The following is a 15635-nucleotide window of genomic DNA, read 5'->3' on the forward strand; positions in this document are numbered from 1 at the left end:
AAAAAAAAAAAAAAAAAAAAAAAAAAAAAAAAAAAAAAAAAAACATAATTATTCCGCAGAAATTGATGGAAAAGTTCTTTATGGAAGCTTCAAAATGCGTCCGATTAGTCGTATAAATTCTAAAATTTCTTGGTGGATGCCCCTCGGACTCCCTCCCCCCTCCGTGCTTGGGGCCCGGACCTTAAAACTGGTACCTCGGCCCGAGATGGGATGTGGCGGGCCTGACGATAGCTTATTGTCTGGAAACATTGTAATTTCATTTTTCGTAAATTTTACGTTATGTTTAACTAGGGTGTAATTACGTTAAATTTGGAACGGAGGAAAACCTCACAGTAAATGGGGGGGGGGGGGGAAAGTTTTCAAAAACGTTTTCAAACTTTAAGAGACCGACGATAGCTTATTGTCTGTAAACATTGTAATTTTATTTTTCGTAAATTTTACGTTATATGCAACTATAGGGTGTAACTAAGTTAACTTTGGAACGGAGGAAAACCTCACAGTAAATTTTAAAAAATAAAAAAATTGAAAGTTTTCCAAAACGTTTTCAAACTTCAAGAGAACAACGATAGCTTATTTTCTGTAAAAAGTATAATTTTATTCTTTCAGATGGGCGTTCAGTCAGACTGCAACGGGAACCACCTGCCGGAGGCGCCGAGACGACGGGCGCCGACCGCGCGGCCTCCGTTCACGCTGGCCGACCTGAAGCGGGCCGTCCCGGCGCACTGCTTCGAGCGCTCCCTCCCGCGCTCGGCCGCCCACGTGCTCGCCGACGTGGGCGCCTACGTCTTGCTGGGCGTCGCCGGGAGCGCCCTCATCCCGGCGCTGCCGTGGTGGGGCGCCCTCCTGGCCTGGCCGCTCCACTGGTTCCTGCAAGGCACCCTCATGATCGGCCTCTGGGTCTTGGCCCACGAGTGCGGGCACCACGCCTTCAGCCGCTACAAGCGCGTCAACGACGCCGTCGGCTTCGCCATCCACACCTCGCTCCTCGTCCCCTACTTCTCGCTCCAGGTCTCGCATGCCCGCCATCACGCCAACACCGGATCCGCTGAACACGATGAGGTTCGTACTTAAGTGTGCATGTACGGGAAGAGCACGGACAAGCCGATAATTTGGAGGTTAGGTTATGGAACCCAAAGGTATGCTCTTCCCATAGAGTGCATAGAGTCGTAATAAATGGGAGAGCTGGCGCCATGTTCTGCTCGACGAGTTCCGAGCCCGGTGTGCGCCAGGTTCGGGTCACTTTTTCGATACATGTTCGATCCAAAATGGCGGTGTGGAATACGTGGTAATTCCTATCTCATTTTTTGTTGTTGTTGTTGTTGTTGTTGTTGTTGTTGTTGTCATCGGATGGCCGGGTACCCGTGTATCGCAAACAATCGATTATGCATCGAAAAAGTGACCCGACGTCACACAGGAGTCTCGGAATTCGGGACATGGAAAATGCTTAAAAGTGGCGCCAGCTCTCCCACTTACATTACGACTCTATGTACTCTATGGCTCTCCCGACCCTTCCGGCTCCCGCCGCTAGAGTTGTGGCGCGAAGTTTAAATTTCAACAGTTTTGCAGTTTTGGCCGAAAACAAACATGACCGCCTGCTGTTGATAAAAATCAGCCAGTTGATAAAAATGCAGCCAAGACTGCAAAATTATTGAAATTCAAACTTCGCGCCACAGCTCTAGCGGCGGGAGCCGAAAGCCGAGTTCTGGCCGGAAGGGTCGGACGGCGGGGTTCGTTTCACTTACCTTGCCGAAAGGGCAGCCAAACTATGAATTGCAACTATCCAAAATGATTCATCATTTCAATTAAGGGGCTTGAAAGACAAGTGGGATAGGTGCAGATTTTGAACTGATTGAGATATTAATAATTTCAACTAAAACTATAGTATAAATTTATAATCTGTGATAAATTCACCTCGAAAATCCAATTTTTAAGCATCAAAAAGTGAGTTCGAACTTTCTTGCCGCCATAAGGCTCCATGCAATTTTGCAATTTTAAACGCGTATTTATTGAAGGGGCAAAAACTTCACTCATGCGCCCTGTCCGCCAAGCCCCTCACTTCTGCCGTGCTAAGGAAGAACGCCGTATGAGCCTTCAGACGTTGCAAAATTTCCTTCGATAAAATATAAATTTTCAGGAAATTCTGTGAACATTTTTCTTTGAATTTTTTAGAGATTTTCATTCACGACCAGATTTAAATCATCTGAAAACTTCAAGAGAAAATATTCATAACTATCCTAAAAAAATTAACATTTTTGAGGAGGAAATGTGGCAACTCTCTAATTTTCATACGGCGTTTTTCCTTAGCACGGCAGAATTGTTACGACCCCTCGTTTGTAAAGCACGGATTTGACCTACTTTTGGCAAACATTTACTAATTTTTACGGGAGAACTCTCATTTACTAGCATTTTTATCCGTCTTGGGTTGATATTGGAATCTGAAGATTGACAGTGGCATTTTTCTAGTCTGTTTAACGTGTTAGCCAGTTGGCTGCCATTTTGGTCCCTAAGAGCTCCATATTTCGACCTGCCCTTACTATTCCCATACAGGTACTCCAGTTCGTAACATAAACTATCATGAAAGCTCCAAAAATTCCAAAATCCATGGTCTCTCTCTCTGCCGAGCTGAGGAAAAATGTCGTATGAACATTCAGGGAGGTGTCAAATTTCCTCCGATCAAATGTTTATTTTTGAAGAAAATTATGAAGATTTTCTCCCAAGAGTCTCAAATCATTTACACCTGATCTAGAATAAAACTATCTGAAAATTTCGAAGAGTAATATTCACAGACTATAGCAATTAATCTCTGCTAAAATCAAAATACTGCTGCTTGCCGCGTGGAGCGCAATCGCAGGCGCTGATATAAGCGCGCTTTAATCCGATGGCAAAACAGTTAGAGCCACCCAGGGGCTGAAAACTTTTTACCATACATATGAATCTATCACTTCACGTTTTGAGCCTGGACAAATTGATTTAAGAACGAGAAATACGTTTCATCATAGAAGTGCTACAAATTGTTTGTGCTCCTCTGGAGACCTAAACGCAAGGCTAGAAAAGTTAGATAAGTGATTTTTGCCATAAGGGACCAATCGTGAAATACGTAACGTTTTTCGAATTTTTCGACCAAAAACACGCATGTTTATGCATGCACGTGCAATACACATTATTAGCACTTCTTCGGAGACTTAAACGCAAAGCCAGAAAAGTTAGGGAAGTAATTTTTGATGTCAGGGGCCGTTCATTAAATACGTAACGCTAAATTTTGGATTTTTCAATCCCCCCTCATCCATCGACGCTTTTATGGCGTAAGTCTTAATCATCCAACACGTAACATCGAAATGGCGTAACGTTATTTTCGACTATCCCTAGAGTGTCACGTATTTCATGAGCGACCCCCAATCTGCCGTGCTAAGGAAAAACGCCGTATGAACCTTCAGGCGCTGCCAAATTTCTGTTGGCAAATCACGAATTAAATATTTTTCCGCCAATTTTTCAGATAATTTTGTTCGCAATTTCACCTGAAGTTCTTGAAAATTTCCCAGAAAAATATTCATAACTTTCCTCATAAATTAACTTTTTATCGAAGGAAATTCGGCAACTCCCGAATGTTCATGGGGCGTTTCACCTTAGCACGGCAGTAATGACGGCACGATTTATGGTATAATATTGGCGTTTCTTATCAATCTCTCCGTGTATTTTCAATTTCACCGTATACTCCTTCTGCACAAGGGACCAATCAAGCTACTGCGCTTAGTTCTCAACTCCTCAAGAAGCGCTCATCCAATATCTTTTCGAGCCAACTTGTATTCTCATTGTCCCAATAGAACTCTTTGTTACGACAACCGTCATACCTACACGGACGTGCTGGGAAAGTTTTCCTCATGCCTTTTCGAACACTGATAATTTAACTCTCCATGCAGTGACACAATGGCTAAATCCTCTTGTTGCCTTCCATCGTATCAGGGTCAGATTAGCGCTCCGATGCCGCGGAGTGCATGTCATCAGGGACCCCGAATTATAAAATTTAAAAGCCGCATTATACCCAAAATTTCAATCTTAGGACCTCTTCAAATCCGTATTTTAAACTTCAGAGACCCTTATCGAGGATCTAGAATAATAATAAAAATCGCTCAGGGGGTCCGTGGGGCAGGGGGCCTGGGGTGCTACAGGACCCCTGCCAGTCCGGCCCTGCATCGCACTGAAAAAAAATTCTCGGCGTTTTTACCACGGTCCGTTGGTACCTTTACCATCTCACTTTTTTACCAACTATTGGTAATTTTACCAAGACAGACTGGTAAGCTTACCTAAAAACCGGTATTTTTACTGTTTTTTTCATGCAAGAATACCACTTTTATTGGTAATCAATTCCCGGTAACTTTGCCATTTTATCTCGGTTCTACCACAGTCGATAAAAAATATTGGCGTTTTTACCAAGATCCAGTAAAATTACCGAGAAAGTTCAATAATTTTACGGAGATTTCTCGGTAAAATTACCGATTCCATAAATGGTAATTTTACCGAGAAAAAACTGGGATCAAATAGAACCCTGAATTCTTGGTAATTTTACCCTTTTCTTAGTAAATACACCGAGATTTTTTTTTCAGTGCGCACATAATACTTCTCTCTGAGTTTGCCGATTATATCAATAACTCTGAGACACCTTCAAATTCTAATCATTTGTATTTTCATTTCCAGTTATTCTGCCCGAAGCAAAGGTCCGGTCTGGGGACGCTGCACAGGCTGACGGAAAACCCTGCCGGTCGGATCCTCAAGTCTGTGCTCTCTATGGCCGCCGGGTGGCCCCTTTACTTGGCCATCAACATCACCGGCCGCAGCTACGAGGGCCTCGCCTCCCACTTCGATCCCTTCAGCCCAATTTTCCGCGACTCCCACCGCCTCAAGGTCCTTCTTTCCGATTTAGGTAAGTACCCGTCTCCACCTCTCCTCCAGAAACAAAGAGACATTGCACTGGCCTTTCGGAGACAGGTGGGATGGAAATCAGGGCCGGATTAAGGGGGTGGCCACATGGGCCGCGGCCCATGGCGGCAAAAGGGGGTGGCAAATTTTGCAATTTTTTTAAATGTAGGTATAAAAAAAGTCGGATTCAGAAAAAAAATTATCAATGAGAAAAGAGGACAAAATCTCTCTTTCCTGAGAGCATAGTAATGTCTAATTTTATCGTTTTTCGGTGATAAAAGAGACAGCATCTTTAATTAGTCGAGTTAAGAGAGGAACTAAACACGCAATTTGGCTTAGTCGGATTAGTCCTCTGATAACCTGCGGAAATCAACAAAATTTTTCACGAGGATGCGGAGTCATACTGCCGTGCTAAGGAAAAACGCCATATGAACATTCGAGAGTTGCCAAATTTCCACCGATAAAATGTTTAATTTGTAAGTAAGTTATACATATAGTGGTACTTGGAATTTTCAGGTATTTTAGAATAAACTGCGAACAATATTGTGTGAAAATCTGCGAGAAAAATATCCATAACTTTCCCGATAAATTCGTATTTTATCAAAGGAAATTTGGCAAAGCCTGAAGGCTCATACGGCGTTCTTCCTTAGTACGGCAGCATATTTCTTTACAAAATTGAATTATTTGAGTAACTTATGCAACCTCGGAATAGGGTTACGTTCCTTCGTCTAGGGAGCGACGACTTATGACGCATGCACCAGGGATTTTCGATCTGAAGCGTCCAATAATTCGTTCAATTTGTTGTGTTTCATTACACATTTGTTCGTTTCAATGCCCAGCGCGCAACATATAATGTAGGTATAAGCATAATATGCTTCGTATAATCCAGTAAAGCGAGCTTTTTTGAGCATTGGAATTGATTATAACAAAAACCCGGTATAGCATCATTGTGGTGTTTGCAGAATTTTTAAAAAAACTTACATCGTTATATCGAGAATTCTTATTGCAGGCAAAATCTACCTTGTATAGCGGAAAATAATCAAACTTCTTCTCGAGCAATAGAATAAAAATTGATTGGAGCATAATAGCTAATTTAATTTAAGATCTGGATACAGCTTTTCTTATGGATTCTGGGTAGAATTCGTGGAGGATTTTCGGTGGTACCAACTTATGAATGAGTATTTGGAGCCATCAACTATACTTTTTTCGGGTCAACCCTGATCGGGACAGGGCTTAAACAAAACACAGCGTCATAAAAGTCGAGACAGAATTTAGATGTTCATTTGTGTTTCATCTTTGAAAACATCCTATGCCTCGTTGTTCGAGGACACGAACGTGCAACGTACTCTGTTCCGCGAAGGGCACTGCCAAAAGCGGCGTACGCAATTATTCGAACTTTGAAGTGTGTTTCTTGCCTACTCTCCATGATTGAAGGCGTTTTGATTGGCTGTTGGAGCCATGCGCACTTTTGAGCACTTTGAGCACATTTTAAACATCATTATATAAAACATTTAGGGAATAAAATGCTTTACAAACTAAGAGGGTGTTTAAACCCTTGAAAAAAGCGTTAACTTCCCGCAGTCTTCCAATAGTTCTCTTAATTTCAGTGGAAGATTATTGAAGAACCTGATGGCAGAATGTGCGACACTGACTGTTCAGTGACATTCAGATGAACAATTTCAATATTTATGAAGGGATTTCTAGTGTATATTTATCTATCTGTGTGTATGTGTATTTATCTATCTGTCAGTGGCGTGGCGTGAATTGCGATGTATCGATTGTTATGCCATTTAAACCTATGGTGAAGAATCGATTATTAAGGTGTTCGCTGCGAACACGCTGTTTATCGATCCTTTTCCATAGGTTTAAATGGCGTAACAATCGATATTTCACAAAGCACGCCACGCCACTGCTATCTGTGTGTATATAATAAATCGACGGTGAAACTACCAAACCACGTATCTCGTTTGCGGTGTTTAAAAATCTACGCTCACATTTTATTTTTTTGAAGTAGACCAAATCAATATCATTCCTTGAAATTTTCACGGAAAATTTCTCCGCACAAAGAGGAAAAATCACAGAAATTTTCAAAACTGGATGTTAAGTAGTTTTTCATTTAAAAAATAAAGTATGACAGGAAGTCTGCGACGTCGCAAACCGAGATACGTGGTTTGGTAGTTTCACCGTCGATATCTATCATTTGAGGGGCTTGGAGGACAAGGCGCATAAGTGCAATTTTTACCATTTCAAGAAATACGTGTTAGAAGCTTCGAAAACAGATAGATCCTTATGGCGGAAAGAAAGTTCAAAATGACTTTTCAATACTTAAAAATTCGAATTCGGGAGCGAATTTTTCACAGAATATGCATTAAGACTAATTTAACTTGAAATCAATAACATTTCAATTTTTTCAAAAACTGCACTCAAAAAAAAAGTATATATGACTCTGAGACCCATAATAAATGGCTCGGAGATCCATAATTTCTAACCAAAGTGACTCACCGTGTACAGTATGGCTTTCTGAACCATACTTTATTGGTCGTGAACCTATAAGCATGGCTCCACGAACTATATCTTATGGCTCCATGATCCATAACTCGGCCGGTAAGTCACTCTTCCCATACTTGTTTTTTGAGTGTGCACCTAGGCCTTGTCTCCACGAGCCGTTTCACGAGATTTGTCCCAGGGAAAAATCCCACTTACGAAGTTGGGAAAAATATCGAGTTAATCAATATTTTTCCCAGTACCAAGTATGGTACTTGTACCCCTAGGACCCACTGAGAGAAGAAGAAGAAGTGAAAACGAATTGAGCGATATTTCATTCATTACTACATTGTTAATGTTTGTTTAGTTAAAATAATGTGTCTAATTGTCAATTGAGTGCAATTATTATTTTAATCCCGGTTAAATACTCGACTTTAACCAATTTATCTTCCCGCGAAAACTAGTCGCAGGACTGCATGAGCCCCGTCCCGTGGAGACGGTGACTGGGAAAAATCCCAGAAGTTTCATTTCTGCGATTCGAACTTGGGACAAATCCCATGAAAACGTCCCGTGGAGACAAGGCCTTATGCGCCTTGTCCTCCAAGCCCCTCATTTATTCATCTTTAAAATTCCATGAAATTTGAATTTCAGGTATCGTGACCATGATCGGGACCCTGTACTACCTGGGCGCGACTTTCGGTCTGTGGTGGTTGACCTGCCACTACCTGATGCCGTTCGTGTTCCTCAACGGGTGGCTGGTGGTGGTGGCCTACCTGAACCACACGCACCCGGCCCTCCCGCGCTACGCCTCCCAGGAGTGGGACTGGCTCCGCGGCGCCCTCTCCACCGTCGACCGCGACTACTGGGTCTTCAACCACCTCCTCCATCACATCACCGACACACACGTCATGCACCACCTCCTCCCCACCATCCCCCACTACCACGCCGTCGAGGCTTCCGAGGCCATCAAACCTATCCTAGGTAAGCTAAATTCGCATGCTGAGATACAATTTAGACTTTGCGCGCAAATTTTTTTATTGCTTCACCTGAAAGTGCTTGAAGAGCTGATTTCCCAGTATTTTTTATAATTTTTTTCTGATATGGGAAACGGTATAAAAATATATTTAAAAGTGAGAAAATGCACCGCCCAGTGACGTCAATTTTTTATTGCTTCGCCTGAAAGTGCTTGAAGAGCTGATTTCCCAGTATTTTTTATAATTTTTTTCTGATATGGGAAACGGTATAAAAATATATTTAAAAGTGAGAAAATGCACCGCCCAGTGACGTCAATTTTTTATTGCTTCACCTGAAAGTGCTTGAAGAGCTGATTTCCCAGTATTTTTTATAGGTTTTTTCTGATATGGGAAACGGTATAAAAATATATTTAAAAGTGAGAAAATGCACCGCCCAGTGACGTCAATTTTTTATTGCTTCACCTGAAAGTGCTTGAAGAGCTGATTTCCCAGTATTTTTTATAGTTTTTTTCTGATATGGGAAACGGTATAAAAATATATTTAAAAGTGAGAAAATGCACCGCCCAGTGACGTCAACTTTTTATTGCTTCACCTGAAAGTGCTTGAAGAGCTGATTTCCCAGTATTTTTTATAATTTTTTCCTGATATGGGAAACGGTATAAAAATATATTTAAAAGTGAAAAAATGCACCGCCCAGTGACGTCATCTGGCGCCATTTCCCATTTAAACGCATGTATTTTAATAGATTAGGTCATTTAGTCATATCTTCTCCAATAATTGTTCAATTCATGAACCAAGGGTATCCTCGTGTTCAGTTCACTCAGTAGTTTCCACTCAAACACGAAATTCATCAAATTTCAGACACCTGCAACTTCTCTATTTTCACCCTCCACGCATGCATTAGGGGTAGCGACTTTCAATCGATTTTGTGCGCGATTAAAACGAATCGATTTTTCGAGGTGATTCAAAATCGGAATCGATTTTGCGAGCCGAAATCGAATTATTATCGGACAAAAATCGAAATTTCCGACGTTGATGTGTCATATAAGGCCTAGGTATAGCTTCACTTCGATTCATTATTTCTGGGCACCAATCCTGTCTAAAGATCTACGTACGTAGAACCCCCTATCAATGCTGTTTTGGAACTCGATTAAGGATTCAATTTTAAATTTTTGTGGATACTTCGATTCCTATTTCTGGGAAGTGTGAAAGCTCGCAAATCCTTAGACTTGGGAATGTTACCCTTTCGTAGCAGTTTTGGATGATTTGATTGACTTTTTGAATACCTACTTTGAATAGCTATCCTTCTATAAGCAAATGTTACTTCCTAAAAGGCTAAGCGACAGAGGCACTGGGCATTGGTAAAAAAGCTTATTTTTATAAATTGAATTTATCATAAATAATCGATTCTGTAACTGCTGAGGCAGTCTACTTTGCCAAGTAAATCGATTTTATTACAAACTTACTTTGAAATAAACGTAAGATAGTATCGTCAATACATCCAGGTATTATACCGAGTATCCCAAGTAGCAGTGATCGTGACAAATAGAGATTTTATCGATGAAAATGGATCGCAATATTATCGAATAAAAAATTGCAATTCATGGCGATTAAATCGCTATGCATCGCAATTTTTTGTTCGGTAAAATCGCGATCAATTTTCATCGATAAAATCTAGATTAAATCGCCATATATCGCAATTTTTGTTACGATAAAATCGCGATTTTATTGCAACAAGATCGAGGATAATCGCTCAGATGTTGATAATCCTACCGATTTTATCGCCGATAAAATCGCAATATATCGCGATTCTTCCGTCGAAAAATTCTACTTGGGATAGGTTTCTTCCCGCGCGTTCAAGTCTCCAAGATAGTGTTAATCAACCGTTGTATGGTTAGGTAGATTTTTCCCCCTTTCGTCCAAAAAAAGAAACGAAGTTAATGAAATACCTAATTAACCTAGTTTAGGTTTCTTACCGCGCGTTTAAGTCCCCACGAGAGTCATTCGTGGGGATCCTAAGGGATGCGAGTAACTCGCCACGTATTGGACTCGACCACCAAAGCACGATCACTTGACGTGCAACTTTAATCCGTTAGGTATCTCATTTTAGGAAACCATCAAGTTTGACCCGAAATCATTCTGATTCCAGGCGCCTACTACAACTACGACTCGACGCCGATCCTGAAGGCCTTCCTCCGGGAGTCCATCGAGTGTCTCTTCATCGAACCCCAGTCGGAAGGCGACGGGGTCCTCTGGTTCAGCGGCCGCTTCCACCACGATGGCTTCTTCACCGAGTTCAAGAACTTCCTCGTCAACCTCACCCGGCCCAGCTTTTACGGCCCTCTAGTTTCACTTCTCGCTACCATCAGCGCCACCGTCGCTCGCGCCCTCGCCAACCTCGTCATCGTCCTCCTCAGCCCCAGCTACTACTTGGAGACCGTCCCGCGCGCCCTTCTCAGCCTAGGAAAAGCCATCGCAGAACTCCTCACTCCCATCGTGGAAAGCATCGCACCCCTAGCTAGTTCCAAATTCTACCGCGAAACGCTCCCCAGCGCTGCCGTCGCACCTTTCACCGCCAGTTTCTACCGCGAGGTCTGGCACATCCTGGCGGCGGTCTGGGACTACTCCTTCATGGCAGCTGAGAACTTCTTATCTATTATGAGCGCGTTTGCGCAAGTTTACCTGCTCGTCGGAGAGACAGTTAAGAATCTCGTTCTAGGGCTTTTGAATACGAGAATCTCGATCAATGTCAGCTATTCCCACGATACCGTTAGGAATTTGCTGGCCAGCCCGTTGAAAGGAAAAGTTATGCCCAATTTCGCCCCGCAGGAAAAACTGACCACGATGCTCTCCAAGGTAGATGCTTTTAGGAGCACGATCGGACCACGAGGTTTTCTCAATCTAAGAGAGAAACTATGCTAGCCTCAGGGGAAAATTAATCAACATTACTGGGGAAAGTTTCTCCTAGAATAGATACTTTGAACTCTGCGAAATGTTGCCTTGGCAAGGTAGCTCCTTGGCTCAAGCTGAGAACTCCTTGGAGGGACGGTAACGCCTCCTTTCTATATGGATTGCAGTGGCGTGGCGTGAATTGCGATGTATCGATTGCTATGCTATTTAAACCTATGGTAAAGAATCGATTATTAAGGTGTTCGCTGCGAACACCCTGTTTTTCGATCTTTTTCCATAGGTTTAAATAGCATAACAATCGATACATCGGAAAGCACGCCACGCCACTGATGGATTCTATATCGTTCCAGGGAGATTTCACATCGCAGCGATTTAGCGGAATTCTTGTAGTTGTTCTTGCACACTCAGTAGGAAGATCGAGTCAAAAGATCCAAGACTCGAGATGCAAAAAAAATCTCCCTCAGAAAATCCTAGGTAAAAATTGACCGTAGGTTTTTGCTCCGAATACCTTAGGAGCCGTCTCTAAATTACGTGACTTTAAATTTGCGGTTTTTCGACCCCCCCCCCCCCACCCCCCACCCCTCCTTTAAGCAAAATGATAATTTGGCTCGCTCAGAAAAGCTTTTATCTACATAGGGAAACCAATGATACATACGTTGTTTCCAAAATATGTCCGATTCATTGCCGTGATACCTACGGTAAAGAGCCATTCCCTGGTAAAAATTGGCAGTAGAATCTGTGTTCCAAAATACCATAGACCTAAAGCCGGCTGTAAGATTTTCAAGAGCTTCTATAGCCGGCTGCATAATTTCTTATAGCCTTTTATAGCCGATAGCGATTGAGCAACAGCCAGGCGATAAAGCGTATGCTACATGTTACTAATTACGGATGCTAGGACTTAGTGAGTTTTTGGACTACCGCTTTACTTTTGGGCCGTAGTATCTTGATTTATTTTGCGAGGAAGGCTCCGTTCTTTTGAAGGATGCCTGCCATTCCTGATATGTTGGAGCGCCTTCAATTTCGTATGATACTGTGCAATACCTCTGGTGTGAAATAGTTGCTTCAAGCGCCGCGGCACGCTGCGGCGCGGCGGGCGGGCAGCCAGCGCGAAAAGCGCCTTAGCGCCTACAAACCTAACAGGGATACTTCACGCATTGCACCATGCGTGAAGTATCCCAGTTAGGTTTGTAGGCGCTGGTGCGCGCTTATCGCTGGCAGCACGCCGCTCCGCTCTGTGTTATGCTCCAATATAATCTTGCGGAGTCAGCGTTTTTCAACTCATGATTTTGAAATGTTTGCACATCCTGTATGGATTATTCTCATTTTAATTGATGAAAAAAAGTATGTATTAAAGGAAAATATAATGTTATTGTTTTGTGAATATTATGTTGGCTCCGTATCAAACTTAATGATTTCCAAAGCACACGAATTTCTACACAATTTCTTATAGTCTTTTATAACCGATGGCGATAAAGTGTAAAGCCCGGCGACAGGAACTATTATAGCCCTTCTGCATAATTTTTTATCGCTTCGTATAGTCCGGCCGTATGATTTTCTCCGCATGCTACAGCCAGCTATATGATTTTCTGTAGCCTCCTTTAGCCGGCTATACGAATTCCTATGGTATTTTGAAATGCAGCTCTTATCGCTAATTTTTACCGGGGTTATTGCCTTCTGGTATGAGCCTTGAGGCAAAGGAGCATGTGCTAACCGTTGCTCATACAGAAATGCTTTTACTGCTCTATTTCACAACCCGGTAGTGCAGTGACTCCTTTTTGGATATCGATGGCTAGAGTGCGAAACCACCTATCTCCGTTTACGACGTCGCAGACTTCCAGTCAAGAAACATAATTTCAGGTCAAGATAAAAAGCGCGCTTTTTCTCTCTTCTTTCCTTGAAAAGAATTGAGCAAAAATCAGATATTTTAAGGTAAGTTCATCTGAATGTGGCAGACATCTAATCGAGAGAATTGGACCGCGTTTAACAGAAAAGGAACCAAGTCACATCAGCTATTGCCAAATTTAACAGGGCAATATAATTTCGTACGTGAGAACGTTTGTGCGGATTCCGTTGAAAGGAATTTGCTTCGCACTGCGGAAAAAATTCACTGAAATTTGCACAAAAATCCGTACAACCGTTTTCACGTATAAATTCAAATTGCCGAATTAAATTTAACAATAGCTGATGTGGCTTGGTTCCTTTCTGTTAAACGCGGTCCAAATCGCGCAGAGGTCGGAACTACCAGCTGAGTCGGCTCACAAAAGTACCAATATCCACACCGGTAGGGATGGTCGAATATTTAGATATTCGAATATTCGATATTCGAATCATCGGCACCGAGATAATCGCATCACATTCGAATATTCGCTTCCGAACACCGAAAAAAATAAATTGCTGTTTTAGCATTTAGGATGTCAAAAATGTGTCTGGTGATCCCAAGATGCTGCCTTTACTGCCCCCGCAGTTGAATTTGCATTCACAGGATGTAAAATTAACTGCGGAGGCAGTAAAGGCAGCATCTTGGGATCACCAGACACATTTTTGACATCCTAGATGCTAAAACAGCATATTATTTTTTTCGGTGAAGTATTCGCATTCGCAAATTCGAATAATTCGTATATTCAAATAATCGCATTCGCATATTCGAATAATCGCATTCAAAAGTGTCATTTTATCTCTCACGGTTCATAAACAATCAAAAATCGAAGCAATAATCGAAAATATTCGAATATTCGCATCCGAACTATTCGCAATCGCAAGATTCGAATTCTCAAATATTCGCAATAATCGCACTCGAAAAGTTTCGAATATTGGCATTCGAATTCGATATTCGTCCATCCCTACACACTGGATACTTATCTCCCATGGCAATTCCGCTTCTTGCACGACACCTGCACAAATATCAGCCCTAAAATCCTAAGTGAGACACTATTACAAATAAATTGTATATTGTTCCAATTTTAAGGCACAATTTTTTTGTATTTTTCATATTTCACTGACTTCAATTTTTATTCTTTTTACTACAACCTAAAAAAAAGGGATAAAAAAGTTATAAATACATACGTGTTGTATAGCTGTGTAGGTACCCAAAAATACATGCTTTGTATGTTACACACTGCTACCGGTTTCATAGGAGGATTGCTTCTGCATAGTGGCCTCAACCAGCCGTTGACCTGAAGAACCGATGGGTTTTAGTAGATGTTTAATTTCAATTTACCTAGTTTAAGCACTTTTTTTCTTTTCTTTTTATTTCTCGTTCCTTTAATGTTTTATGCGCTGTTGCGAAAAATTTTACAGAATGTATAAATTGACCCACCAATAAAATTTTGGATCGACTTGATTTCGTCCTATTCTCCAATTTATTTACAGCCCCCTATCAAAAACTATCGTCTGACCATGAAAATTTCCCAGATTTTTTTTCTCTCGTAGGAGAAATATTCTGCAATAATTCCAGGTCATGATGTCGATTCGTTCTTCTTAAAAAAATAAAATTGGAACGTAGATTATTATTATTAGGCACCGCAAACGGGAACGATACACGCATTTATTGCATGAGAGATTTCAGTCCATATTTTTTCCTCTCTCCTATTTTTATCATTGTCAATAAGAGATTTGTTAGAGCCACAAATTAAGAACGATTAGTGCGCTTAGGTTACCTAATTACTCTCGATTTGTTTGTTAAGACGGAGTGCGTATTAGAGCAGTGGTTTCAGCTTTGACATCCCCCTCCCGCCTTACGTCTTAGTTCCCGCCAAAATTTATATGAGCGCTATCTCTACTGCAATCCTGTGAATTACTTATTCCCGCTTAAATATTGACGAATGAGAGCATAACAAATAAAAAAAAAACAGGGTTCTGATTGGCCAGCGCTCCTTGTTTCCGGCGTTCCATGTTTATTTACACTTTTTTGAGGAATTCTAGCTTCGATAGATAATCACATGCTGCATTGCTACTTTCATGTTTGTTTCCAAGGCTAAAATTAATCAATTTCAAGAAACTCAATCCATTCTTAATACATTTGATCCATTTTAATTTCTGGAAAAATGAATTGTGTTCACTATCTATGCAATTCAGAAAATTTAAATTGGGTTTACTGAGCACCAGACCTCTTGAGCCAATAAGGAATATGAAATTCCGAGGTTTAAGGAGACTGGATAATTTTGTTTATTTCACTCTGCAATCGATGGAACAGGAAATATTTGCATGATGATTGGGTGAAAGAGAACAACTTGAGGCAATAATCTTCATACAGTAGACTGTAGAGAATAGGTGAATTTTTTTTCTTTGCATATTCGTGCACACCCTCAAAAAATTAAACTAAATTGACATTTTATAATACTTACATATTAGGTG

At 41.4% G+C, this 15635-nt stretch overlaps 1 protein-coding gene across 1 annotated transcript; it reads left to right on the plus strand.

Moving 5' to 3' along the window:
- Positions 1–606: 606 nt before the first annotated feature.
- On the plus strand, positions 607–11297 carry LOC140225833 (uncharacterized). Its single transcript, XM_072305789.1, has 4 exons — positions 607–1059; positions 4693–4918; positions 8050–8379; positions 10522–11297. Exons 1-4 carry the CDS (start codon positions 607–609, stop codon positions 11292–11294), a joined length of 1782 nt encoding a protein of 593 aa, XP_072161890.1. The 3' UTR covers positions 11295–11297.
- The last annotated feature ends 4338 nt before the right edge of the window (positions 11298–15635 follow it).

Source organism: Bemisia tabaci, unplaced genomic scaffold, assembly GCF_918797505.1.
Source record: "Bemisia tabaci unplaced genomic scaffold, PGI_BMITA_v3".
NCBI classification, from domain to species: Eukaryota; Metazoa; Arthropoda; class Insecta; order Hemiptera; family Aleyrodidae; genus Bemisia; species Bemisia tabaci.